General features: G+C 44.6%; 1 protein-coding gene across 3 annotated transcripts; it reads right to left on the bottom strand.

The window, feature by feature from the left end:
• Positions 1–761: 761 nt before the first annotated feature.
• On the bottom strand, positions 762–19,372 carry LOC142989607 (myocyte-specific enhancer factor 2D homolog). 3 transcript variants are annotated; one of them, XM_076139191.1, is made up of 12 exons: positions 19,173–19,372; positions 12,963–13,384; positions 10,059–10,262; positions 9,449–9,586; positions 8,657–8,867; positions 8,218–8,274; positions 7,083–7,264; positions 3,969–4,098; positions 3,420–3,594; positions 2,859–2,927; positions 1,897–1,947; positions 762–1,403 (listed from the first exon to the last, which is right to left on the bottom strand). In XM_076139191.1, the coding sequence occupies exons 2-12, from the start codon at positions 13,014–13,016 to the stop codon at positions 938–940; spliced, it is 1,737 nt and encodes a 578-aa protein (XP_075995306.1). In that variant the 5' UTR covers positions 13,017–13,384; positions 19,173–19,372; the 3' UTR covers positions 762–937. The 3 variants fall into 3 exon arrangements, with proteins under 3 accessions (XP_075995306.1, XP_075995307.1, XP_075995309.1); XM_076139192.1 differs by lacking the exon at positions 1,897–1,947; XM_076139194.1 differs by lacking the exons at positions 1,897–1,947; positions 2,859–2,927.
• Positions 19,373–19,928: the final 556 nt, after the last annotated feature.

Here is a 19,928-nt window from a genome sequence, read left to right as displayed (position 1 = left end):
TCAAAACAGCATCCATAGATTCATGTATGGGTATGAGTGATCATTCTTCAGCTTCCCTGCACCATGTGAGAGGCATTTGGCATTTATTCTGAAAAAGAGAGGTTGATATTGGCACTCTGGCTGGGCGCTCCACTCCTTTGCAGCGTGAATTCACCACACAGAGGCCACCGGAGTGCTCAGGCGCCGATACCAAGGGTGATAATCATGGCAGCGGAAACATCCATGCTTGGGTGTGTGCATGTGTGTGTGTGTGTTACCTTAGAGGAGTGTTTGGGTCTCTCTGCCGGATGTGCTTGAGCTCGGCCCTCCCACACACACACACACGCGCCGGGCTTATCCACATAAACTGATCTCCAAAAGTGCAGTTTGGAAGAATGGACCGCACACGTTTCAAGTCACAAGTGTCCAAGTGTCAGTGTGGCAAAAAAGGAAAGAGTTTATAATGTTGACAACCGGCGCTTACATTGCGAACAATGTAGAAGAACTAAATACATGACGGTGACGTGATCTTAGTTTAACATGTGGTTTCAATGTTTAAACCGTGTGAACGCTAAACGTTTCTATGTTTTCATCAGATTGCAGTCTTTGCATCTCAATTCTACCAAAACAGAAAGTATCATACGGAGTCCGTTCATCCCCTCCTGTCCCTACGAGCCTTACATCATGAGCTGAGCACAGAGATGTCGTCTCCTCGCTCCTGAGCAGAGAGGATTCTGATATCTGGATTTTATTTTAAATGTATCCCTTTTTTTGGCACGAGCCCGGTCAGTCTGCAGCTCAGTAGGCATTGTGTAAATTTGGGTCGAGGCAGATGTGTAATGGTAGTGTCACATGGCAGTGGGGGGTTGAGGGATGAGTGGGTGTGTGTGTGTGTGTGTGTGTGTGTGTGTCGTGTTGTGTTGTGTTAAGTGTCTCCGAAACCTTTAAGTGCTCGCCATCACCAGGCATCCAATTTCATGCGCTTGATGTTTCCTCCCTCCTGCTCTTGTTCGTTCGACACCCTAAGGAGCTCGGCAGACGGGCTGAAGTCGGGGGGCAGAGACCGGCCGGTGGCGCCCATGCCGACCGTGGCGCCCACGGAGATGATGCCGATGCCGCCTCCTCCTCCGCCGCCGCCTCCGCCCCCTCCTCCGCCGACGCCAGCGTCGTCGCGGTCGCTGCCCTCGAACGAGCTGGCGTTGCTGCTCACGCTGTCGGCGGGGGAGCGGCCCGTCGGAGGCTCCAGGCACAGCAGGGAGCTGTATTGCGGTGGCGCGGTCAGGATGGCGGCGGACGCGGCGGCGGAGGGCAGCGGGCAAGGGGTGCTGCGGTCTCGGCCGGGCGACACGGGCTCGGACTTGATGCTCACGCTGGAGTTTGTGTTGACGGTCAGCATGGCGCCCTGAGTTATGTGGGTGATGGGCCTGAGGACGAAGTTCAGAGGGGGGGGAAGAAAAAAATGGAAGATGAGGGACAAGAAGGAGAAAGGTGAGGAAGAAATACGAGTATGAGCACTCAAGCGTCAGATCAACCCAACATTACAGAAGCATAGCACCAACAGGGAAAAGCCACATTTTTGATTTGATAGGAATTTGATCGACTCGGAGCCTTTTCAAAGCAGAGACAACATCCCGTCGCTCCCACAGGAGCCACAAATCAGCCCACAAAGCATGAAATGATTTGTATGACCAGGTGGTGGCGCTATGTGTCGGACGATGGAGTGAAGAAAGCACAAACCATATCAAAAGAAGAAACCGAAAAGGAGAGAGGACATGGGTGGGAAAACCGGGAAAAACTATGGCTCTTTCCTGTTTTGACTGCAGACAGCACTAGACATGCGTAAAAGGGGGAGGAGCCAGCCATAAGCGCACACACACACACACACACACAGGAGAAAGGAAAAGTGTGATACAGTACCGGCCCAACCACTCATCTCTACCCAAGAGCAGGTTGGACGGCGAGCCAACACTGTGGGGAGAAAACAAAAAGGTTGGAGCCCCGAAACCAAAAAAAAGGGAAAGAGGTGAATTAGAAGGCATGTGTGGAGAAGAAGTGGGAAACATTATTGCAAGAACGTTTGCTTCAACAACAGCAATAATGTCATGTGTCCGTCTGAGAGACAGAGGTAAACAGCAGAGACTCTGATCGGTTCAAGCTTTGCACCGCCACCACATTATCTCAGCATTTAGAAACATAAACAGGGATAAAACTTCTTTCTTTTTCACTTTCGTTGCATTATTAACCCCGTGTGAGTGTTTATGCTCAATTGGAAGGAGGAGGAAGAATAGAGTCGGGGCTTTAAATCATTTGTCCTTTGTACCCATGTAGGACAGAAAGAACATAAAAGCTTTGATTGAACAAACTGGGCTGCGATGTCATAACACAGCGGCTGTAGGAAATATGTGTGTGTGTGTGTCATGACTGGGCTGTGTGCTTTCAAATCTGAAGTATTGATGTGTTATGCTTTGTATTTAGTCTTGGTTGTAATTTGGGTTTGAGGGCCTGGAGTGACAGCCTGGTGCGTCGGTGCATGCAGAGGTAAAGAGAGCGAGCGACCGCGTGGACCACAGCAGAGAACCGGCACTCTGACTCATGCACAACAACCAAGAGAACAATTTACAAAAGCTGCTACAGTAGATTGAGGGCTCGTGGTCTTTAAGAGATTTCCACCTGCTTCCTCACTTGAATACTTTACCTTCACTTAGAGGGAAACTCAAAGGAGTTTGTGTTTGTTTGGTTTTGACCTTTGTGTTAGGTAATATCTAACTATGAGGTCGCTTCTAATATGTGCAAGATTTTCAATAACACACACACACCAGTTTCATATGTTGGACAAATGTACATTTCACACACGCACGCACACACTAGTGGCCGTTCACCTCAGATTGGCAGCCAGAGCCGACACCTGGCTAGACAGCTCGCTGCACTGTTTGTCCACGCCCCACATGCTGTGGACAAGAGGAGAGAACACACACACACTTCAAGGAGCCGCTCTTCACACTACCACAAACGGAAAACGTGACCCCGCGGCAGCAGCGAGCGGGTCTCTCAGTTGTGTGTTTGTTATTAACTGCAGGGGGCCTGAGTGAACATATTAAGAGGCGGTGGGGCCCAAAGTGATCTAAAGTATAAGTGTCATCAGAATGAAGTCATGAGGCGATGGTAAAGATGCTGGTGAGAGAACAGAGTCACTAGTTAAGGAATGTGAGCTGCGGGAGTATAGAGACATGGTATGTGCTATCATGCATGTCGACTGGAAGGGTCAGCAGCATTAAAACAACAAGTTATCAGTTCAGTGATAACTCTTTACACCAGGCGCCGCTGAGGTCCCGCCACCAAAACTCATCCCAAGCACTGGGTATGAAAGATGGCAAAGCTTTCTGGAAACCTGTTTGGAGAAAGAAGAGGCAATCTGAGGAGAACATGAGGCAAAGACTTACACCAAGTTGTTCAGTGGCGCAAGGTTGATTTGTTGCTGCTGCTGCTGTTGTTGTTGCGGTTGCTGCTGTTGTTGATGCGGTTGCTGTTGCCATGTGGACAAACTGGTTGGCAACAAGCCGCCAGGTGATGTCAGAGCGTGTAAAGCGGTGATGTCGGCACTAGTCAGCTGGTACTCTGAGAGATGGAAGGAAGTCACAATGAACAGAGAGGAATACAGTTCAGTCAAATCTGTTGTTTCAGGAGAGTCGATGAAAGAGAGAAACTGATAATACAGTTTAGTCAAATGTTACAGGTGTGAGGAAGTTTTTACATTAAATGAGTCAAAAAGAGTGTGACGTGATGACTCTGGGGCCTGGGCTCATCAACACTTAAGTCGTGTAATTTAGGCTAATACACAAATCAGGCAACAGCTGCTGATTATGGCTCCTCAGGCAGCTACCTTGATGAATCTAATGAGCTAAACGGCCCCTTCATTTCTCTTAATCTTAAAAAAGGAATGGACATATTTTGGGCTTACTCATACGAAGGAATCCTTATTTCCCCCTCACCTGTGTTGTACGCTGTGGGCATGGCAGAGAAGGGCAGCCCCTGTGCCAGGAGGCTGGGCGTAGCTACGGAAACCACCGGCGTGGTGAGAGTTTGTGCCACCTGGGCTCCGGCTGCCAGCCGCTGGGCATTCTGCCAGAGAGGACAACCGCACAAGACATGAGGGAAAAGGTTTCACGTGTGGTCTGCATGTGGAAGAATCTTTAAAGATACAGTACATCAGGTAAATGTGATGTCTGACGCGGGCAGGGGATGAGAATGTGTGCATGGCTGGACTCAGAATGATGCTGGATCCAGTAAATCTCAGTCGTGTGGATTTACTGTCGGGTGGCTCCGGGCGACATGCATCAAAAACAGTTTCCTTGCTTTGAGTGAACCTTAGACAGGCAGATTACATTAAAGGCATCTCGCTTCTCTATTTAGCTTCATTTCAAAACGGTCTCCGAGTCAAATGAACACAAAAACACTGCAGTCTCCCCTCCCTAACATCTTAACATCAAGTAATCTAAGTTAAAAGCAACACACTATAATACATTGTGGCTGAACCTGTACCTATATCCATATTGAGTAATTTCCTACATTAGTAACTACGGCAACACAGTGCAGATTGTGTGCAGACACTGAAATAGACGGTCCTTTTGTGTAAACGGGCTAAAACAAGAGCTGGAAGCTGTTGGCGGATATTTTTGACTTTTGGCTTCAGTTCGTGTTGAAGCTCTTCTCACGTTTCACCAGCAGGGGTCAGCAAAGCTCCTCCGCTCCATGCAAAGCCTTCAGAACTGCAAACCCACTCATTTTAACTGTACATCTTCATCCTGCACATGAAGAGGCGGCTCATGTCTCGCTTGTTGTACATTCATTTAAAAAGGAAAGATCGAAATGATAACAAATGGAAGACCTTTTGAATAAATGATGAGGAATAATTTAAAAGACGAAAATTGCCGTGCGAGTGAAGAACACGCAAAAGCCCAAACATCTAACAAACGTCGGATCAGAAAGTCCTCTTCAGCACAGACCGTCGTTATGAAACATTTTTGCCAGACTTCCAACGGCCACGCTGAATTGATAGAGAGACTAAACCAGAGAGAGAAGGCTGAGATTCAATTAAGCGCCTTTGTGAAGCAGTGAGTAGAGCCGGCAGGGTGAGAATAATGAAAATGAATCACTCTCCTCTGGAAAATGAGAATACCGCCATCTCTTGAGTAGAAAGAATTGTCGGGGAGAGAATGACAATCATCCGCGGCGGAGCAGCTGCGATCGCTCTCAACGTGAAGTCAGGAAGGAACCAAATGAGATCTTGCGTGATAATAAGCTCGCTTCTCCGGCAAAACGCATTTTTTATTGTTATTATTTTGGTGTAAATAACAGAAAGCACACTTTGGTCTCGGGATAGACAATTTAACCGCTTCGTTTCCAACCCTTTGGAGCTAAATAAAGAGTGAAGTGCCTTTAATGTAACGCCTGTCAGTCATTAAACACCTCTAGATTGCTTTTTGTGGTTGAAGGTAAAAAGCTAAAGACACTTTTGAGCGACCGAGGAACATGCTTCTCTGTACTTTGCATCACAATGCCAAGTGGGAAAGACACCCATGCTTTAAAGTGGTATCACCATGACGGAAATGAGCCAAATTCCAAACAACATCAAGTGCAGAGGGGGTAAGGAGCTTCCAAAGGGAGCAAGACTGAAAGAAATCATATTTGGAGGACATTTGTGCTTGCAAAAAAGGGAGAATCTGGGTGAAGAGGGAGGCTTCACACTCCCTACCTGTCTCTGCTGCTGTAATGTTTAATTCTCTATGAGCGTCAGCATCCTTAATTAATAATTTAGCTTTAATGGAGTCGGTGCTAAACTGACACAATAATTAAAGTGCTCAACCACTGTGCAGCTGTTACTGTGCGTCTACATTACACTGCAATTCTCCACCCCAACACATTATGACGTATGAGCCTACAACTACACAACTACACAGGATATAAGACTACAATAGAAAACGCTGGGAGGACACATTCATGAGATCTGAACCACATGCAGTCAGGTGGGGAAGCACAGAAACAGAAGATCGTCCCCGAGAAATGCAAGAGGAACAAAAGGATAATACAAAAAGAAAATGTAAACATCTTGTTGTGACACCATGCTAATGTGTGTGTGAGGCCACAGCCAGTGACTTGTGAGTGACTGATGTGGGAGGGGCGGGGGGGTTCGGGGGGGGATTCACCTCGTTTACCAACTCCAGATCATCCTCTGTCTGCAAAGGGTGGCAACAGAGAGGGTTACAACTCTGATTCAACTTTAGAGAATATAGGCATAGAAGAAAGACAGGAACAATTTAAAAATACCTGAGTGTGTCAAACTCCTGTGCTGTGCGTTACACACCCAGCAGAGAATACGTGAGGATGTGTGTGTGTGTGTGTGTGTGTGTGCATGATGGGGTCATGACTGGTACCATCGCGGGGGAGTATACGGTCAAACATGCTTGGAACGTAAACCTTGGTCATTCTCTTAGTTCAAAAGTTGATGTGAAGTGGGATGAGAGTGTTGTTAGTGTGTTAGTGTGTTCTGGCCACCTGGCAGTTTACCCAACACTAAATCCAACATCCTGATTTGCCAAAAGGCTCCTACAGACTGTGTGATTGTAAATTGTTCCGGACTAAACTAAATGACAGGGACGGGGGGGAGGTGCGGAAGGAAATATCTTCTTTGAATCAAAAAGGCAGTTGGAGACTCAGTGTCCTTACTTGTAACCAATGATGTCACTGCACAGTGTGTAGGAGCCTTTAATGAGACGATGGACCTCGAGTGAGGATAAATCTTTTTACAGGTAATACATAGCAACTCGTTTTTAATGAGTTATCTTGTCTTTGTTATCTGGAACACCGATCGATTCCAGCTGGTTTTGAACTTAAGCACCTTCATATCCCAAAGCAATACTTCAAGGTTAACCATGGGAAGCTGAAGCCTTTGTTACAGCAGGATCCTTTCTTTTCTGCTATACAGTGTGTAACTAGGTGGGCTGGCAGAGGCGTGCAGGCTTTCTGCTGTGTGTTGCAGAGCTGGGTTATTTCCCTGTGTAAGGATGGAATGGTTAGCGACGCCGCTTCAGCTGGCTTAATCTCACCATCTGCATCAGGCTCTTTCCGCCCTGTGAGGTGATGACTCGAAGATCTGGCTTGCGATTGTTGACCATCTGGGGGCTGGGAGGTGGGGGCGGAGACTTGGCCGGAACTACTTTCCCCAGACTGTTGCCGTTGGAAACGGTGAGGAGGCCTGGGGAGGCCCTTGCACTGGTGTATCCATTAGCTGCCGGAAGACAAAAGGTGAGAATGGAAAGGAATCAATAGGAAAAAAATCAAACAGGTGAGGTTAGACAGCGGAGTAGAGACAGCTCTGATATAGGAGAGCATTCCAAGAGTGTCATTATGACTCACGAAATCAAGAGTATCTGCAGAAAGACACCACGAAGCTCACAGAATGGAAGGAAATGAAGGGAGCAGCATTTTGAAGAGTGAAACACAGGAACCAATGCAACTCAGGTCTGAACAGTGTGATGCAGCTTTGGCTCACGCTTATTGGACCATATTCATGATAAAGATGATCATAAAGGCATTTAAACGTTTCAGGTTCTATTGGAGGAGCTCTGCTTACATCCTCAGTGTGTATGTACAGAGGACTCTACACTCTTTTGTGATGCATTTGTTTGGTTTCTTTGGATGTACTAAGCAAACCACATGAATGGTGTTCATGTGTTTGCTTTGCTGTGGGATGGCTGCTGGGCATGAGCGGACAGAGACCATGTATTAAACTGGGAAGAAAGAGCAGAAATGCCAGGGATTTGATAGAATAAATGCCAAATCAAAGAACTGATGCACAGGGGGGAATAAAAAGTCATTTCCATTAAGAAGAAATAACGCCACATCATTTTTTTTTTTTTTTACAATTGCCAAAATGTTTGTGAGGGATGAATTACAGGACTATCTGTCCCTGGGGACGTGTTGGGAATTCCATGCATATCCGTTGATGTTCCGGTGGCATCCCCGGATCTGTGTAATGCACAATCACAGATGGTGCAGAGGAGGAGAGAGAGAAGAGGAGGAACCTTGGAAAGGATTTTAAGAGAAACATTCGAATACTGGAGCAGAAAACAGAACACTTGGCAGAGAAGAAGAGGTAATAAATTACAAATAACACAACGCAGGAGCAGGAGCAGGAGCAGGGATTGGAGCAGGGATTGGAGCAAATAGAGAAGTACTCACGGACTGGACTCGGGCATCCTCCATTAGAATTATTCAAGTCCCCTCCAAGAAGAGCTCCTATTGAAATGGGCAAAGGAACAGAAACGATTACGTGGATGTATGAACCATAACAGGCTTGAGGAGGTTGTGCGTTTGCTGAGATATCGCACAAAAACCATCTACACAGACAATTTTGTATCATGATGCAACATGCCTTCAGTTCTTAAAACATTTCAGGACATCATTCAGAGAATTCCAGCCTCAAGGAAGACTTTAAGAATGCTTTTAAGAAGAAGTTTGGTTTCAATGTGTTCGCCAAAACGACTCATTCATAGACGTTAGTGAGAGAAACATCGTGTTCCAGAGACGACGCTGGCCTGGCACGCTCCGTTTCTGCTGAATTCATTAGCCTGCAGACGCCTCGAGTCTTTACACACTCAGCAGAAAGTCGCCGGCTCACCTGCGCTGGCTGGTCGCTGTGGTAACCCGGGAGACACCGTGTTTCTCTGAAGAGTCGGTTGCTGTGGTGACAAGAGGTGGGGATCTGATGATGATGTTACATAGGAGGTAGTTACCAGCGCGTTGCCAGGGTTACTGAATTGCAGTGTGCTTTGATTGGATGCCTGGACTGTAACTGGCATGGAAAATGTTGGGGGCGAAGCCGTCGACTGCTGCGGGAAACAGGAAGAAGAAGTTGACTTTTTTATAGAATAACCGGTAAACTCTTCAACTTGCCGGAATTTTATTTTACTGAATCAAAATAGACATTGTTGGCAACACAACATTGTTTTGTAATATCCCACTTAAGTCCATATTGATAAATATTAAACCCTAAATTGATGATATAGACTTCTATAGATGTGAGGAAGCAAACAGGAGCTGAATCATATTTAAACACATCCATGACATAAAGCTTGTAAATGATTTAAAGCCACTTTGCTGGATTTTTGAAGCAGAAAAAAAATAAAAAAGGAGAATAACACCCACATGGGACTAAACAGAGAAACGTTACATTAGCAGATGATTCAGCAGCTTTTAGGGCTTTTTGAAAAACAGGCTCAACAAGCACTACACTAAACACTCCAGTCTGAATGGGCAAACAGCCGCGACACCATACAATCAGGTGTCAACACTTCAGGTTCAATTAGTCTCTCACAGCTGCCGGGTACATTTAAGGTAAAGACCAAGCCTGTCCGAAGGCAACAACCAGGGCTTTAGAATATCCGGCCCGTCCAACCTGGCTCTGACTTACTCCGTAGCGTTTGAAGAGCACGTCCAGGTCCTCTGTGGTCTTGCGGTACTTGTCATCATTCAGGGGGCTTTGGTCGATGGAGTCTTCACCGTCGGGCTCCGGACTGTCACAGCCGTTGAAACCTTTCTTTCTCAGTGTCTGCGGAAAGTAAGCAAGTGAAATTAGAGAGAGTAAAGCAGAATAGGTACTCAAGCATGTAGTTGGCCTGGCGGACTCTCCCTCACACTGGGACACACACACACACATGTTTGCTAAGGTATTGACTGTGTCGTGTGTATTTACAAACTATCCTGACACACTGATTTATCGTTCCAATATCGCAAATGGATTTTGAAAGGGGAAACTGCCAGCATTGCTCACCTTTGACATCTCACTATCAGAGTGCGAGTGTGAGCTTTTATAAATGATCCGGTGTGACGCGAGCAGAAGCCAAACACTGTGAAAGACAGCGTGTGCAGTTTGGAGTTTGGTTGAAGGATAATTAAGGCTTTGGTTGCTCCTCTTGGAACAGTTGGACAACATTTATTGCCCTTTCAATTACGGTGCATAAATTAAAGAAAATGTTTACGCTTTCTACATATTACCACGGCGATTTGATTGATTGATTTACCTCGATGATATCAGCATTGGTCCGGCTCTCGTGAGGCTCGTTGTACTCGGTGTATTTGAGCAGGACCTTGTCCATGTCGGTGCTGGCATACTGGAACAACTTGTTGGCGTGGTTGAAGATGATCAGGGCGATCTCGCAGTCGCACAGTACGCTCAGCTCGTAGGCTTTCTTCATCAAACCAAACTTTCGCTTTGTGAACGTCACCTGGGGGAGGAAGGGGAGGAAATAGAAGAAGGGGAAACAGGACAGAAGGTTCAGAAATTGTGTGTTTAAGTACGTCTGCGACCAATTCTAACAGAATACATTGGAAGGTTACGTTTACATGTGATGAGGAACGTCGAGAACTAGACAATAATTGTGTCGACTCATCTCTCAATCCATTCCGGCCCTTATAGGGTCGCCACTGCTGCTACCAACCATCTGGTACAAACAGAAAAAAGTAGCTGTCTCCTGTATATGCAGCGTATACGCAACGGCAGAATGTACGCTGAGTCACAACAAACAAACGTCCTAAAGTGCTGCATGGGGATCCGTTTCTTCCACTATCGAGAAAGTGGGAACGTTGAAAAAAGGGGAGTGAAAGCGGCCGACTGTTCCGACACCACCGATTTATTTTCTAGTCTCCCCCGTGGGACAGAAGAGAGTGTGTTTCTTTAAGTCCTTTTACTGTAGGAACACACACTGAACACACTGCCTGGACAATGGCCAAGGGAGCGTACATGAAAAGGCCTCCGGAAAAGCCTGAATTCAATGTGTGTGTGTGTGTGTGTGTGTGTGTGTGTGTGTGTGTGTGTGCTGGTTCAACGAATCAAAGTAGATTTTATTTACATTTTTTCACTGACCCATTAGAAAAGTGTTTTGATTGAGTGATTACACGGAAAGCTGAAGAACCAAACCAGCTGGAGGAATGAAAGAATGACTTATGCAAGGAAGCCCAAAACTGGTACACAGGAATTCCTCTGGATGTGATTATATTTGAACATGCTTGTCATTGTAGGTCCAAGCATCTGTGTGTGTGTGTGTGTGTGTGTGTGTGTGTGTGTGTGTGTGTGTGTGTGTGTGTGTGTGTGTGTGTGTGTGTGTGTGTTCAGAGCCACAGCTGGGAGCAGGTGCACATCTGGAAAGAATTCTATTTCAATGAAGGAAGAAATGTTGAAATTAAAACATTTCTTTCTACCGCTGGTAATTTGAACCAAATGAGCAAATAAGAAGGCTTAAGGAGCCGCAGAAGGGCCAGAGGGAACATACTCCGGACACAAAATGGCACGACTATGTGAGCGAGCATGAGGCACAACATTCTGGGGTGCGATTCAGCCGTAATTCGACTTTGCAGCAGTGAGGCGAAGCGCTTTGTTTGGCAGAACCCAAGCTCAGCTCATCACCCATCTAACACCGTCTCAGCTGTGAAGCCGGGTGGCAGCCTCGTGCTGTGGGGGCACATTTCACTCACGGAGGACGAAGACATGCAAGGATAAAAGGGCAGATCAACGTAACCAGCAAATGGCAAATACTTGATTTATTTCAGTGGGATAAAGACTCACAACATTTAGGAGGAAAGAAAAACTGAAACGGAAAACTGTGCAAGGCCGAGACAATGGCTAGATTCCAACACGAAATCTGAGGAATGACTGCCAGGAATTCTCCCAAAAGGCAACAAGAGATAACACTTTAAAACATTTGACCGTCAATGCCAAAAATCAAGCTATCAGGCAATGTGACATTAATTAAAGGAACTCGTCATGCCAGCGTTACGGAAGACAAGAGTCGGCCGCTTTTTTGGAAAGGACATGAGAAGCAAAGAATCTACTTGTCTGTTCTTTCCCTTATCTAAGAGTCTCCTCACTGCTTCTTAGGAGACATTCTAGGATAATTTGTGATGTAGCGATGTATCACTTGTGTTGTCGACAGCTCGTTTTTACCCAGACAATCATTTAAACAGGAGGAATGTTAATGAGCTGAGTTACAGACGAGGGCTCGCTGTTCCACATCACAGTTTCAATTTGTCATCGAAGTTGACAAGACGAGCACATTTTCTCATAAAAAAATGTTGCCGTCCACAGCTTTTATGTAAATCTACATAAGAAAAATGTCACGGAAATCCATACGCGACAAGCTGACGGCGAAGAATCCCAAAAGACTCGGACCTGAAGTCTGAGCAAAAAGCACTGAGTCAAGACTTTGAATATTCACTCGGCTCAGATTTCTCCTTGTTTATCAAATTCTCAATGATAATTTTGTTACGATAAGGTCCAATGGTTTGCGTTGATGATTATTCTAAAAAAAGGAGTTGATAGAGTTGGAGGTGTCAATCATTAAAGAAGGCGCCGATTCAACAGTAATCCTGAAGGTGAAGTCGTTTGTCGAATGCATTTCTTTCTTGAAATTCCTTATACATTTTCTTTCATTTCTAAATCATTTGGATCATGTGGTTTTGTGCCTGAGCAACCTCCTCATCCAGTGTTCACTTTCCTTAAAATACTACTGGACACACTCCACTGTGATTTGAGTTTGGCAGTATTAAGAACACACCAACTGCGTCCTCTAAAGGGATTACTGGTGCATCTGTCCTGTACTCTGCTGATTTAAAGAAACGCAGACTGTGCATATAATTCTACTTAAAAAATCACAAAAGCGTGTGTATTATTAATCCATTCTGCTGCATTGAGTATTTAGCTTTAGGCAAAAGTCAATTAAAGGTTGGAATCTTCTTCTGCGTCGCCGCCTGGCTGTTCCTACATAACGTACCAAGGTGCTTTGGCGTAACCTGAAAATCTCTCTATATGTTTGGGCTGGAGACGACTAAACCTATGACTGGTCGACTTTGATGAAACATTTCTGGCAACAAAACTGTAGCAAAGCACACAAAGTCATTTTGGCAAGAACCGAAGAAGAACTAAGTCTCACCTGTTTGTTCCTTTCGTCGGTAATCCGTTGGATCTGAATCTTTTTCCTACCCATGATGCTTGGCAGTTGTGGATCCAAATGTCGCAGTCAGTCAAAGTGAAGAAGTGCCTCTCAGAAGGTGAGAGAGGAAGTGCGGCGCGCTACCTCTAAAATTCTCTCCCAGAAAACACTCAGAAGCAGTCGTACATCCCAGGGTACACGCTCACAAACATTTCTCTGCCCCGCTGTGGTGACGCAACCTGGTCCTGTCCTTCGCCAACGGGGCTGCTGAGATTGAAGAGCTGCGGAGATGTGCGAGACTGAGGAGTAGTGAGGGGGGGGGCGGTGGCGGAGGGGGGAGTCTTTAGTTCATCATTTGCTTAACAGGGACAAAACGGAGCGGTTCTCCCTGCCGTCGCTGTGGTGAGGACGTCACTCCTCTCCTGTGGGAGGGAGACGAGAGAAGGCTTACTCACATACATACACAACAACAACAACAACAGGAGACAAGTGTGTACTTTAAACATGTGGATATACTATGTGGTACGGCGGTACTACGAGGTAAATCTATGCTATATTCATCATCATCATCCTCTTTTCCTACATGATGCTCTTATGGTGAAACATGCACTTTTGATGTCACGTTATTCAGATGTGCGGCTTCTAAAGAAACGTTTGTCTAATGTACTACAGGCTCGTTAGCCATCTATGGTGTGTGTGTGTGTGCGAGCTCATTCACCAGTACAATTTAAAAACAGCAATTCCTTGAAATCCTCCTCGCCGTTTCTCTGAAAGTCCAACAGTCAGCGACGAGGAATGAACACGATGAAGAGAGGAGTATGAAAGAGTGTGAGAACTTTTGCCTGCTGCCTCTGAAAAAGCAGCGGAGAGGAAACTGAAGGCTTCATTCACTCAGACGGGCGCATTTAGAACGCACTTTACTGAAGGTTGCAATTTATGTCTTACAGATTCAGACATAACTGCTGGTTTTATCAATTTTTAAGAGTAATAATTTGTGATTTGAGGCGGCAGGGATTAAATTAAAGGGATCAATAAAAACTCAAGAGAGAGAGCGGTTTGTCCATTTCCTCTTTACTTAGCAAGCTGCTTTGGTGCATGAAATCAAGTTCTCCTTATTCACAGGCCCGACTGTCTGATCAATCAACAGCTGTTCCTGTCTAATAGTCGTGTGCAGGTAAGAGTGTTTTCATTCCTGCCAGCTTGAGTGCTCACTGCATTGCCATCGATGTTGTTGAGCCCAATTTCTTCATTTGAATATAAGAGGAGGCACTGAATGAACTTTAATAAACATTTGATTCTTCATTTAAAGATTTAAACTGTTATTAAATTGGACCTGGATAAACAGTAACTTCAGATAAGTAATAGGAGACAAATTCAGATCAGTTATTAGGAAGTAGTGGGGGTTGGGAAGTGTAGCTATGATTCAGCTACAAATAAGGATTCTTAATACCGCTGCTCACTATGCTGATCATATTGGGGGAACTACAATTACAACACGGGCGCATCTGAGTCATCCTCAGTCCTGTAACCGTATCCAACACACGCTTGAAAATAGTTTACATGTCATATCTGGGTCTTGGCAGCGAGGTCATGTTGTGCGGCTAGGACTTAGGTTCCTGGCACTTGCTCTTGTTGTTCTCTCTGGACTAGTTCCTTGCTTGTGCTGTATTAAACGGTATAAATCTCGTATGGATGTTGGTTTTGGATAAAGACATCTGCCAAATGACTCAATGTGAATGTAAATATCAAGGGTACCAAGCAGTCTCTGGCAAATTCCCACCACTAAGACTGAATCACTGAGTCAAACTGCCACCTGCATTGGCAATCAATAAGTATAAATATAAATATCACAGATTTACTGCTCTTATTTTGAGAGGCGGTGGAATACGAGCTGGTTTGAAGCGGCACCCTCAGCTCCAGACATTGAAAATGAGATGGTGACAAACTGCTCCTAAATTTATCCCTGTGCCACGGCTAAAACGTGACAAAACATTTCATTTAAGTCGTTGAACGGGCGACAACAACCATGAGCAAGCAGATTTTCACCATCTCTTCCAGTTTAACCAGACGCTGTGTCTCATGTAGGCGCTTACAACTATCAGCGACATCGCCTACCAATGCCCACAGGATTCATTCTGAACATTAGACTGGTGTTGTATATCTTCAGTCTTTCCCTTCAGTCGTGACCCTTTAAGTCCCATGCTTCTCTTGTGAGACTGTCGTTAGGCAAGATGGAAAAAATGAAAATGGCAGTGGCGTGCACATGGGGCCTCCACAAACCACACTTCAACACTTCAGACAGTGGCTAGACTGAGAATTAAGTTGTAATAAAAAACCCAGCGTACAAATTGCCACTCGACAAAGCTCAGTGTCATTTACCAGTTTCGTGTTTCGCTGCGATGTGTTCCAGGGTCTGGCAGCCCACTCTACAATCTGTGGCGTTGAAATTAAAAGTTCAACAAACATAGCAACACATGGCACCTTTGGCGAAATTATGTATTGTGTATTTTGAAGGTTGAAGGCTAAAAAAAGCCTACTTAAAGCAAAATCTTACAAATGTTCATACAGTTCACAAGGGTGGGATTACTGCCAAGCTTCTCATACATAATATTACATCTGTACTCTGAGTACTGCTGGACATTGAAGGCCTCATCATAGAGTGTTCAGGTCAGTCTTTACCTCCAACAACTCTGAACAATTACTCCTTTAAATATTACACCTTTTGAGACAAAAACATGATTACAAAACACTCGGACCAACTGTCTTGACTACCTTTGCTATTATCAAGCTACAATGCAATGCTTGATTAGCCCAAAAATTGACCAGAATGGGGCTAAACCGCAAGGCCTGAGTCTAGCCTCAGCCTCCATGACTGCTCTCTGTGTGGCTGCCCCATCATTACTATAATTGACACATCATCCCGTCTCTTCCCCCTTAAGGCACTGATGGCTCAATTAGGAGCCGGCCAGAAGACTGATTGGATGCAAAGATAATGAGGGTCGCTGCTTGGCTGCATCCAGCCAAACCTGGCGCAATTTGTGACAGTACAGGGACCCCAAGAAGCACATGAGGTCCAGGATTCAAGTCATTCTAAACACACGTGTAGAGACTCTGGTGTGAACGGTATAATGGTGGCGACTGAATGAGTTATGGATGAACCGCGTTTGCTTCATTTTCTTCCGAGATCAGGCATTCAATCACCTTTGTACACAGCACATGATGCTTTTGCTTGCAACCCATGAATATTTGTCTGAGGAAAGCAAAGGAGCGCAATCAAGCCCAGGGTAAGCATCTGTCTTGTTTGGAGGAGAGCAATTAGTGGCACTGACCTTCATCAGATTATGCGCCGGACAATGAAATGTGCCAAGGAACTAAGATAAATGATCAAATCCTAAAACATGGGCAAAAACATTTTAGGAGATTGCCCATCTAGCTCCAAGACCGGGTTTCAGATTGGTCTTAATGACACAAAATCCGACAGTTTATACTGATGTGAGCCTGAGACTGCATGTAGAAACAAACTAACAGTAAAAAGGACATTCAATGATGGAAAATGGATAACTATGTCACCTACTACATTGGCTCGGCGGCGTAATACAGCACTTAGCTTTGTAACCTTCTACCATTACCTGCCTAGACACCACTGACTGGCAATGATAACGCAAAGTAGGTGCGTGAAGCAGCTTGAAACAGATAAAACCAGTAATCACACAAATGTCTGTATATACGACGGTCCTCTATAAAATGATCCACTGTGACCAAATACTTCTGAGAAAACCAATAAATGACAAGATGACTGCGATTACAACGCATTATCTCTAAACATAATAGTGAGCCAATTAAACTACTAACATAATAATACAAAAACTCTTTCATGTCTCATTTAATCCTTCTGCTATTGGATCATTTGGCCTCAATTGTCGCTGTAAAATTGCCACTATAACACAATTTACACGAGCCCACAGAAGACCTATAGCTCTGTACCCAGAGGTCTTACTTTCCATTTTCAATATAAGCAAATTAGAGGGCGATAGTAAGACGGTAAATCTTTGTTTGCCACCCTGAGATGTTTCAGATACCGGTCCAGTAATATGTCGTTTACTACAAATGACGCTTTATTTAAAACAACTGATATTCATATGCTAAGTTACATTTCTTTGGTATATTGAAAAATGGTTGGGGGATAAAATGCAGGACCAAGAAATATCATTTGTAACTGCACAAGGTGTTTCTATGAACCAAATTCTAGCTAAAATTGCTTGAACAAAAGACCCGAGTCTAGCATTTGACATCATTACATCATTCTAGTATCTCTTTGAGGGTAAATTCATTTGAGGTAGCATTACTAATAAATGATGACTTCCCAGACATACACCAGGAGGATTGCACCGATCATAGAACTCAAAGCGAGAATTAATAAAGCTAACGTTCATTTTACTATGTAGTGGAAACCTTGAGGTCGAGTGATTTGTTCACTTTCATCTCACAAAGGGATTTTTTGTCTGATAAGTAATTTGCCTTTTTCGAGAACATATAGCTACAGTACAAATGATCAACTACAATAAAATTTCTTGCTCAACTTCCTGTCAGTTTTGCAAAGCTTTATCAAGCTTAAACACAACAAAATACCCTAAATGATGCTGATAACAAATATCTTGGAAATATGACGATGTGTGGGAAAATTTCGTTGGCAGTCAGTCGCAGCTTCAAAGTCCTTCCCACTGGGACTGCAAGTTCCAACATAGTTGTTATCTTAAGCATTGTAATAAAACTGTTTTGTTGATGATAGTATGTTTTTGTGCCACAGGCACAGACCATGTTGATTCTAGTCATAAGTCGATACAGAAACTGGATTTAGGAAGCTTCTTAATGTAAACATTAAAGGATGGCATTCTGGGACTTGGAGAAGTGAGGAGTTATGAAGGAGTTATCTGAATTTGCCTTTTATTTGCTCCCAGATGGGATATTATAATATGATTTTACAGAGAATGATGGCCAATCAAATCACACATTACATACATTAGAATCTATGAGGCATGCCCTCCATGTTCAGTGAGGGATAATGTGCAACCTCGCAGTGTTGATATGGCTCCATCATCAAGGACGGTTCACAATGGTGGATCATTCTGTCAAACTGGCCTACTTTCAGACCGATCGCTTAGGTGTCCCCTTGGGATACCACAGAGACTCATAGCTGCTCATATCCAGTGTAAAGGCCACAAAGTGATCAAAGCTCATGCGGGCATAATCACTGTCCTGATTTGTTTAAGTTAGATTGAGGGTTGTGTTAAAAAATCCAGTTAACCACAGTTACGATGAAGCCACGCAACACTGCCAGACTGACAGATGCTTCTCATCCTAATACCATCCTAGCGTTTGTGTTAGCATTAGCCGACCACCTCTTGTACAAAATCCCAATATTTTCCACAGAAACAACATCTTACACACATATACTTAAAACAGTGCCAGAAAAGAGCATTTTCACGAGGCTCTTAGTAGAGAGACGCTTCAAGGACTGGAAAATAACTGCTGCCGGGTGATAATAGCGCTCTTATCTACGCTACCTCTTCATATCATTAAACTACTTGACCATGCTCGATCAGTCATTTGGACTCGAGAGGGTGACGCGTGTGTGTGTGTGTGTGTGTGTGTGTGTGTGTGTGTGTGTGTGTGTGTGTGTGTGTGTGTGTGTGTGTGTGTGTGTTTTAATGAAGTAAGACCAAGCCGGGAGCTGAATCCTACCACACATTATGATAGATGGAGTCTGGCTGAGTAGGCCCGCTGACGGCAGACAGGTACCATACCAGCTCGTTTGACAGCCTGGAAACGCACAGCACTGTTAGTAAACCGTGTGTCCGCTTTAAACCAAATCAAACGCTCCCCGTTGATGAAATCAAGCCAGCTGGGGGTCACGGAGCAGAGGACAAACTACACTATACAGGCCATTTCACTATGTTTTAATAACGAGCCCGGGCGACAGCCATTACCTTCCTTACACTCTCTCTCCGTATAACTCGGCTTAGCGAACTGGAGCACGTAATAACCATTATAGTCCAGACATAACGTTGTCCGCGGCACATTACGCGTTAATCTACTATTAAAATCTACACAGTGTCGCTTTTACTTTGCTTTATTTAAATAACAAAGCGAGTAAGTCTGCTCCTGAGCGAGGAAAAAAGACGCAGGAAGGAAATGTGTCACTCCACTTACCCTGAAATATTGCTGTTGAAAACCAAAGAAAGACGCGCTACCAGCCGTTTCGGAGCCGAGCTTTCTTAATTAACACGTTTTAGTTAATCAGAAAGTAGTAATATCTCTGTTTACACCAATTCGCGGCATTTTATTCCATTTAATGTAGAAGTAACTACACTGTCCACCCAGGCGATACAGTACCCAGTATGACAAACGTCATTGACATTAGCCCGTGATAGATCCGTTGATAGACCAATAAGAAGCTGACGTTTGCGCCGCTCGGCCAATCAGATAACAGTATCACTGAGGTGGGCTGGTCTACGCGAAAGGACATGACGGAGGTGACGGCCATGTTCTGCAATAGTGTTTGTATCCCTCCGCCTCAGTATTTACCTTTTGCATGATTTTGCATGTGGGGGAAAATGTCACTGTAGCCCCACTGTGTTCTGCCTGTTTTCCATACGAGGACCCGCTAGGCCATTTGTTTTTCACAGCTGTAGTCACCAGTACTGTAAACCGCGGAAAGCAGCCAGTTGTGACCAGTTTGTTTGGCCAGAGAAAAACATGTGAAGTGTTGTGAAATGTGTATTGTCTAATTATATTGTACAATTATCAGTATATCATATTTAAGTATCATGCCACGAAATGTCCACAGATTTTTTTTAAATCAACTTGTGGCACATTTGAAAACATACATATCTCTAATTAAAGGTTTATTTTATGTGTGTTAATTTATGGATTCTTATGTCTAAGCACTAGGTGACATTGGCAGCT

Source organism: Genypterus blacodes, unplaced genomic scaffold (genome assembly GCF_046128005.1).
Source record: "Genypterus blacodes isolate CSIRO-AG114 ecotype Tasmania unplaced genomic scaffold, CSIRO-AGI_Gbla_v1 ptg000438l_1, whole genome shotgun sequence".
NCBI classification, from domain to species: Eukaryota; Metazoa; Chordata; class Actinopteri; order Ophidiiformes; family Ophidiidae; genus Genypterus; species Genypterus blacodes.
The sequence above is the reverse complement of the archived record's forward strand: the minus strand, read 5'-3'. Positions and strand labels throughout refer to the sequence as shown.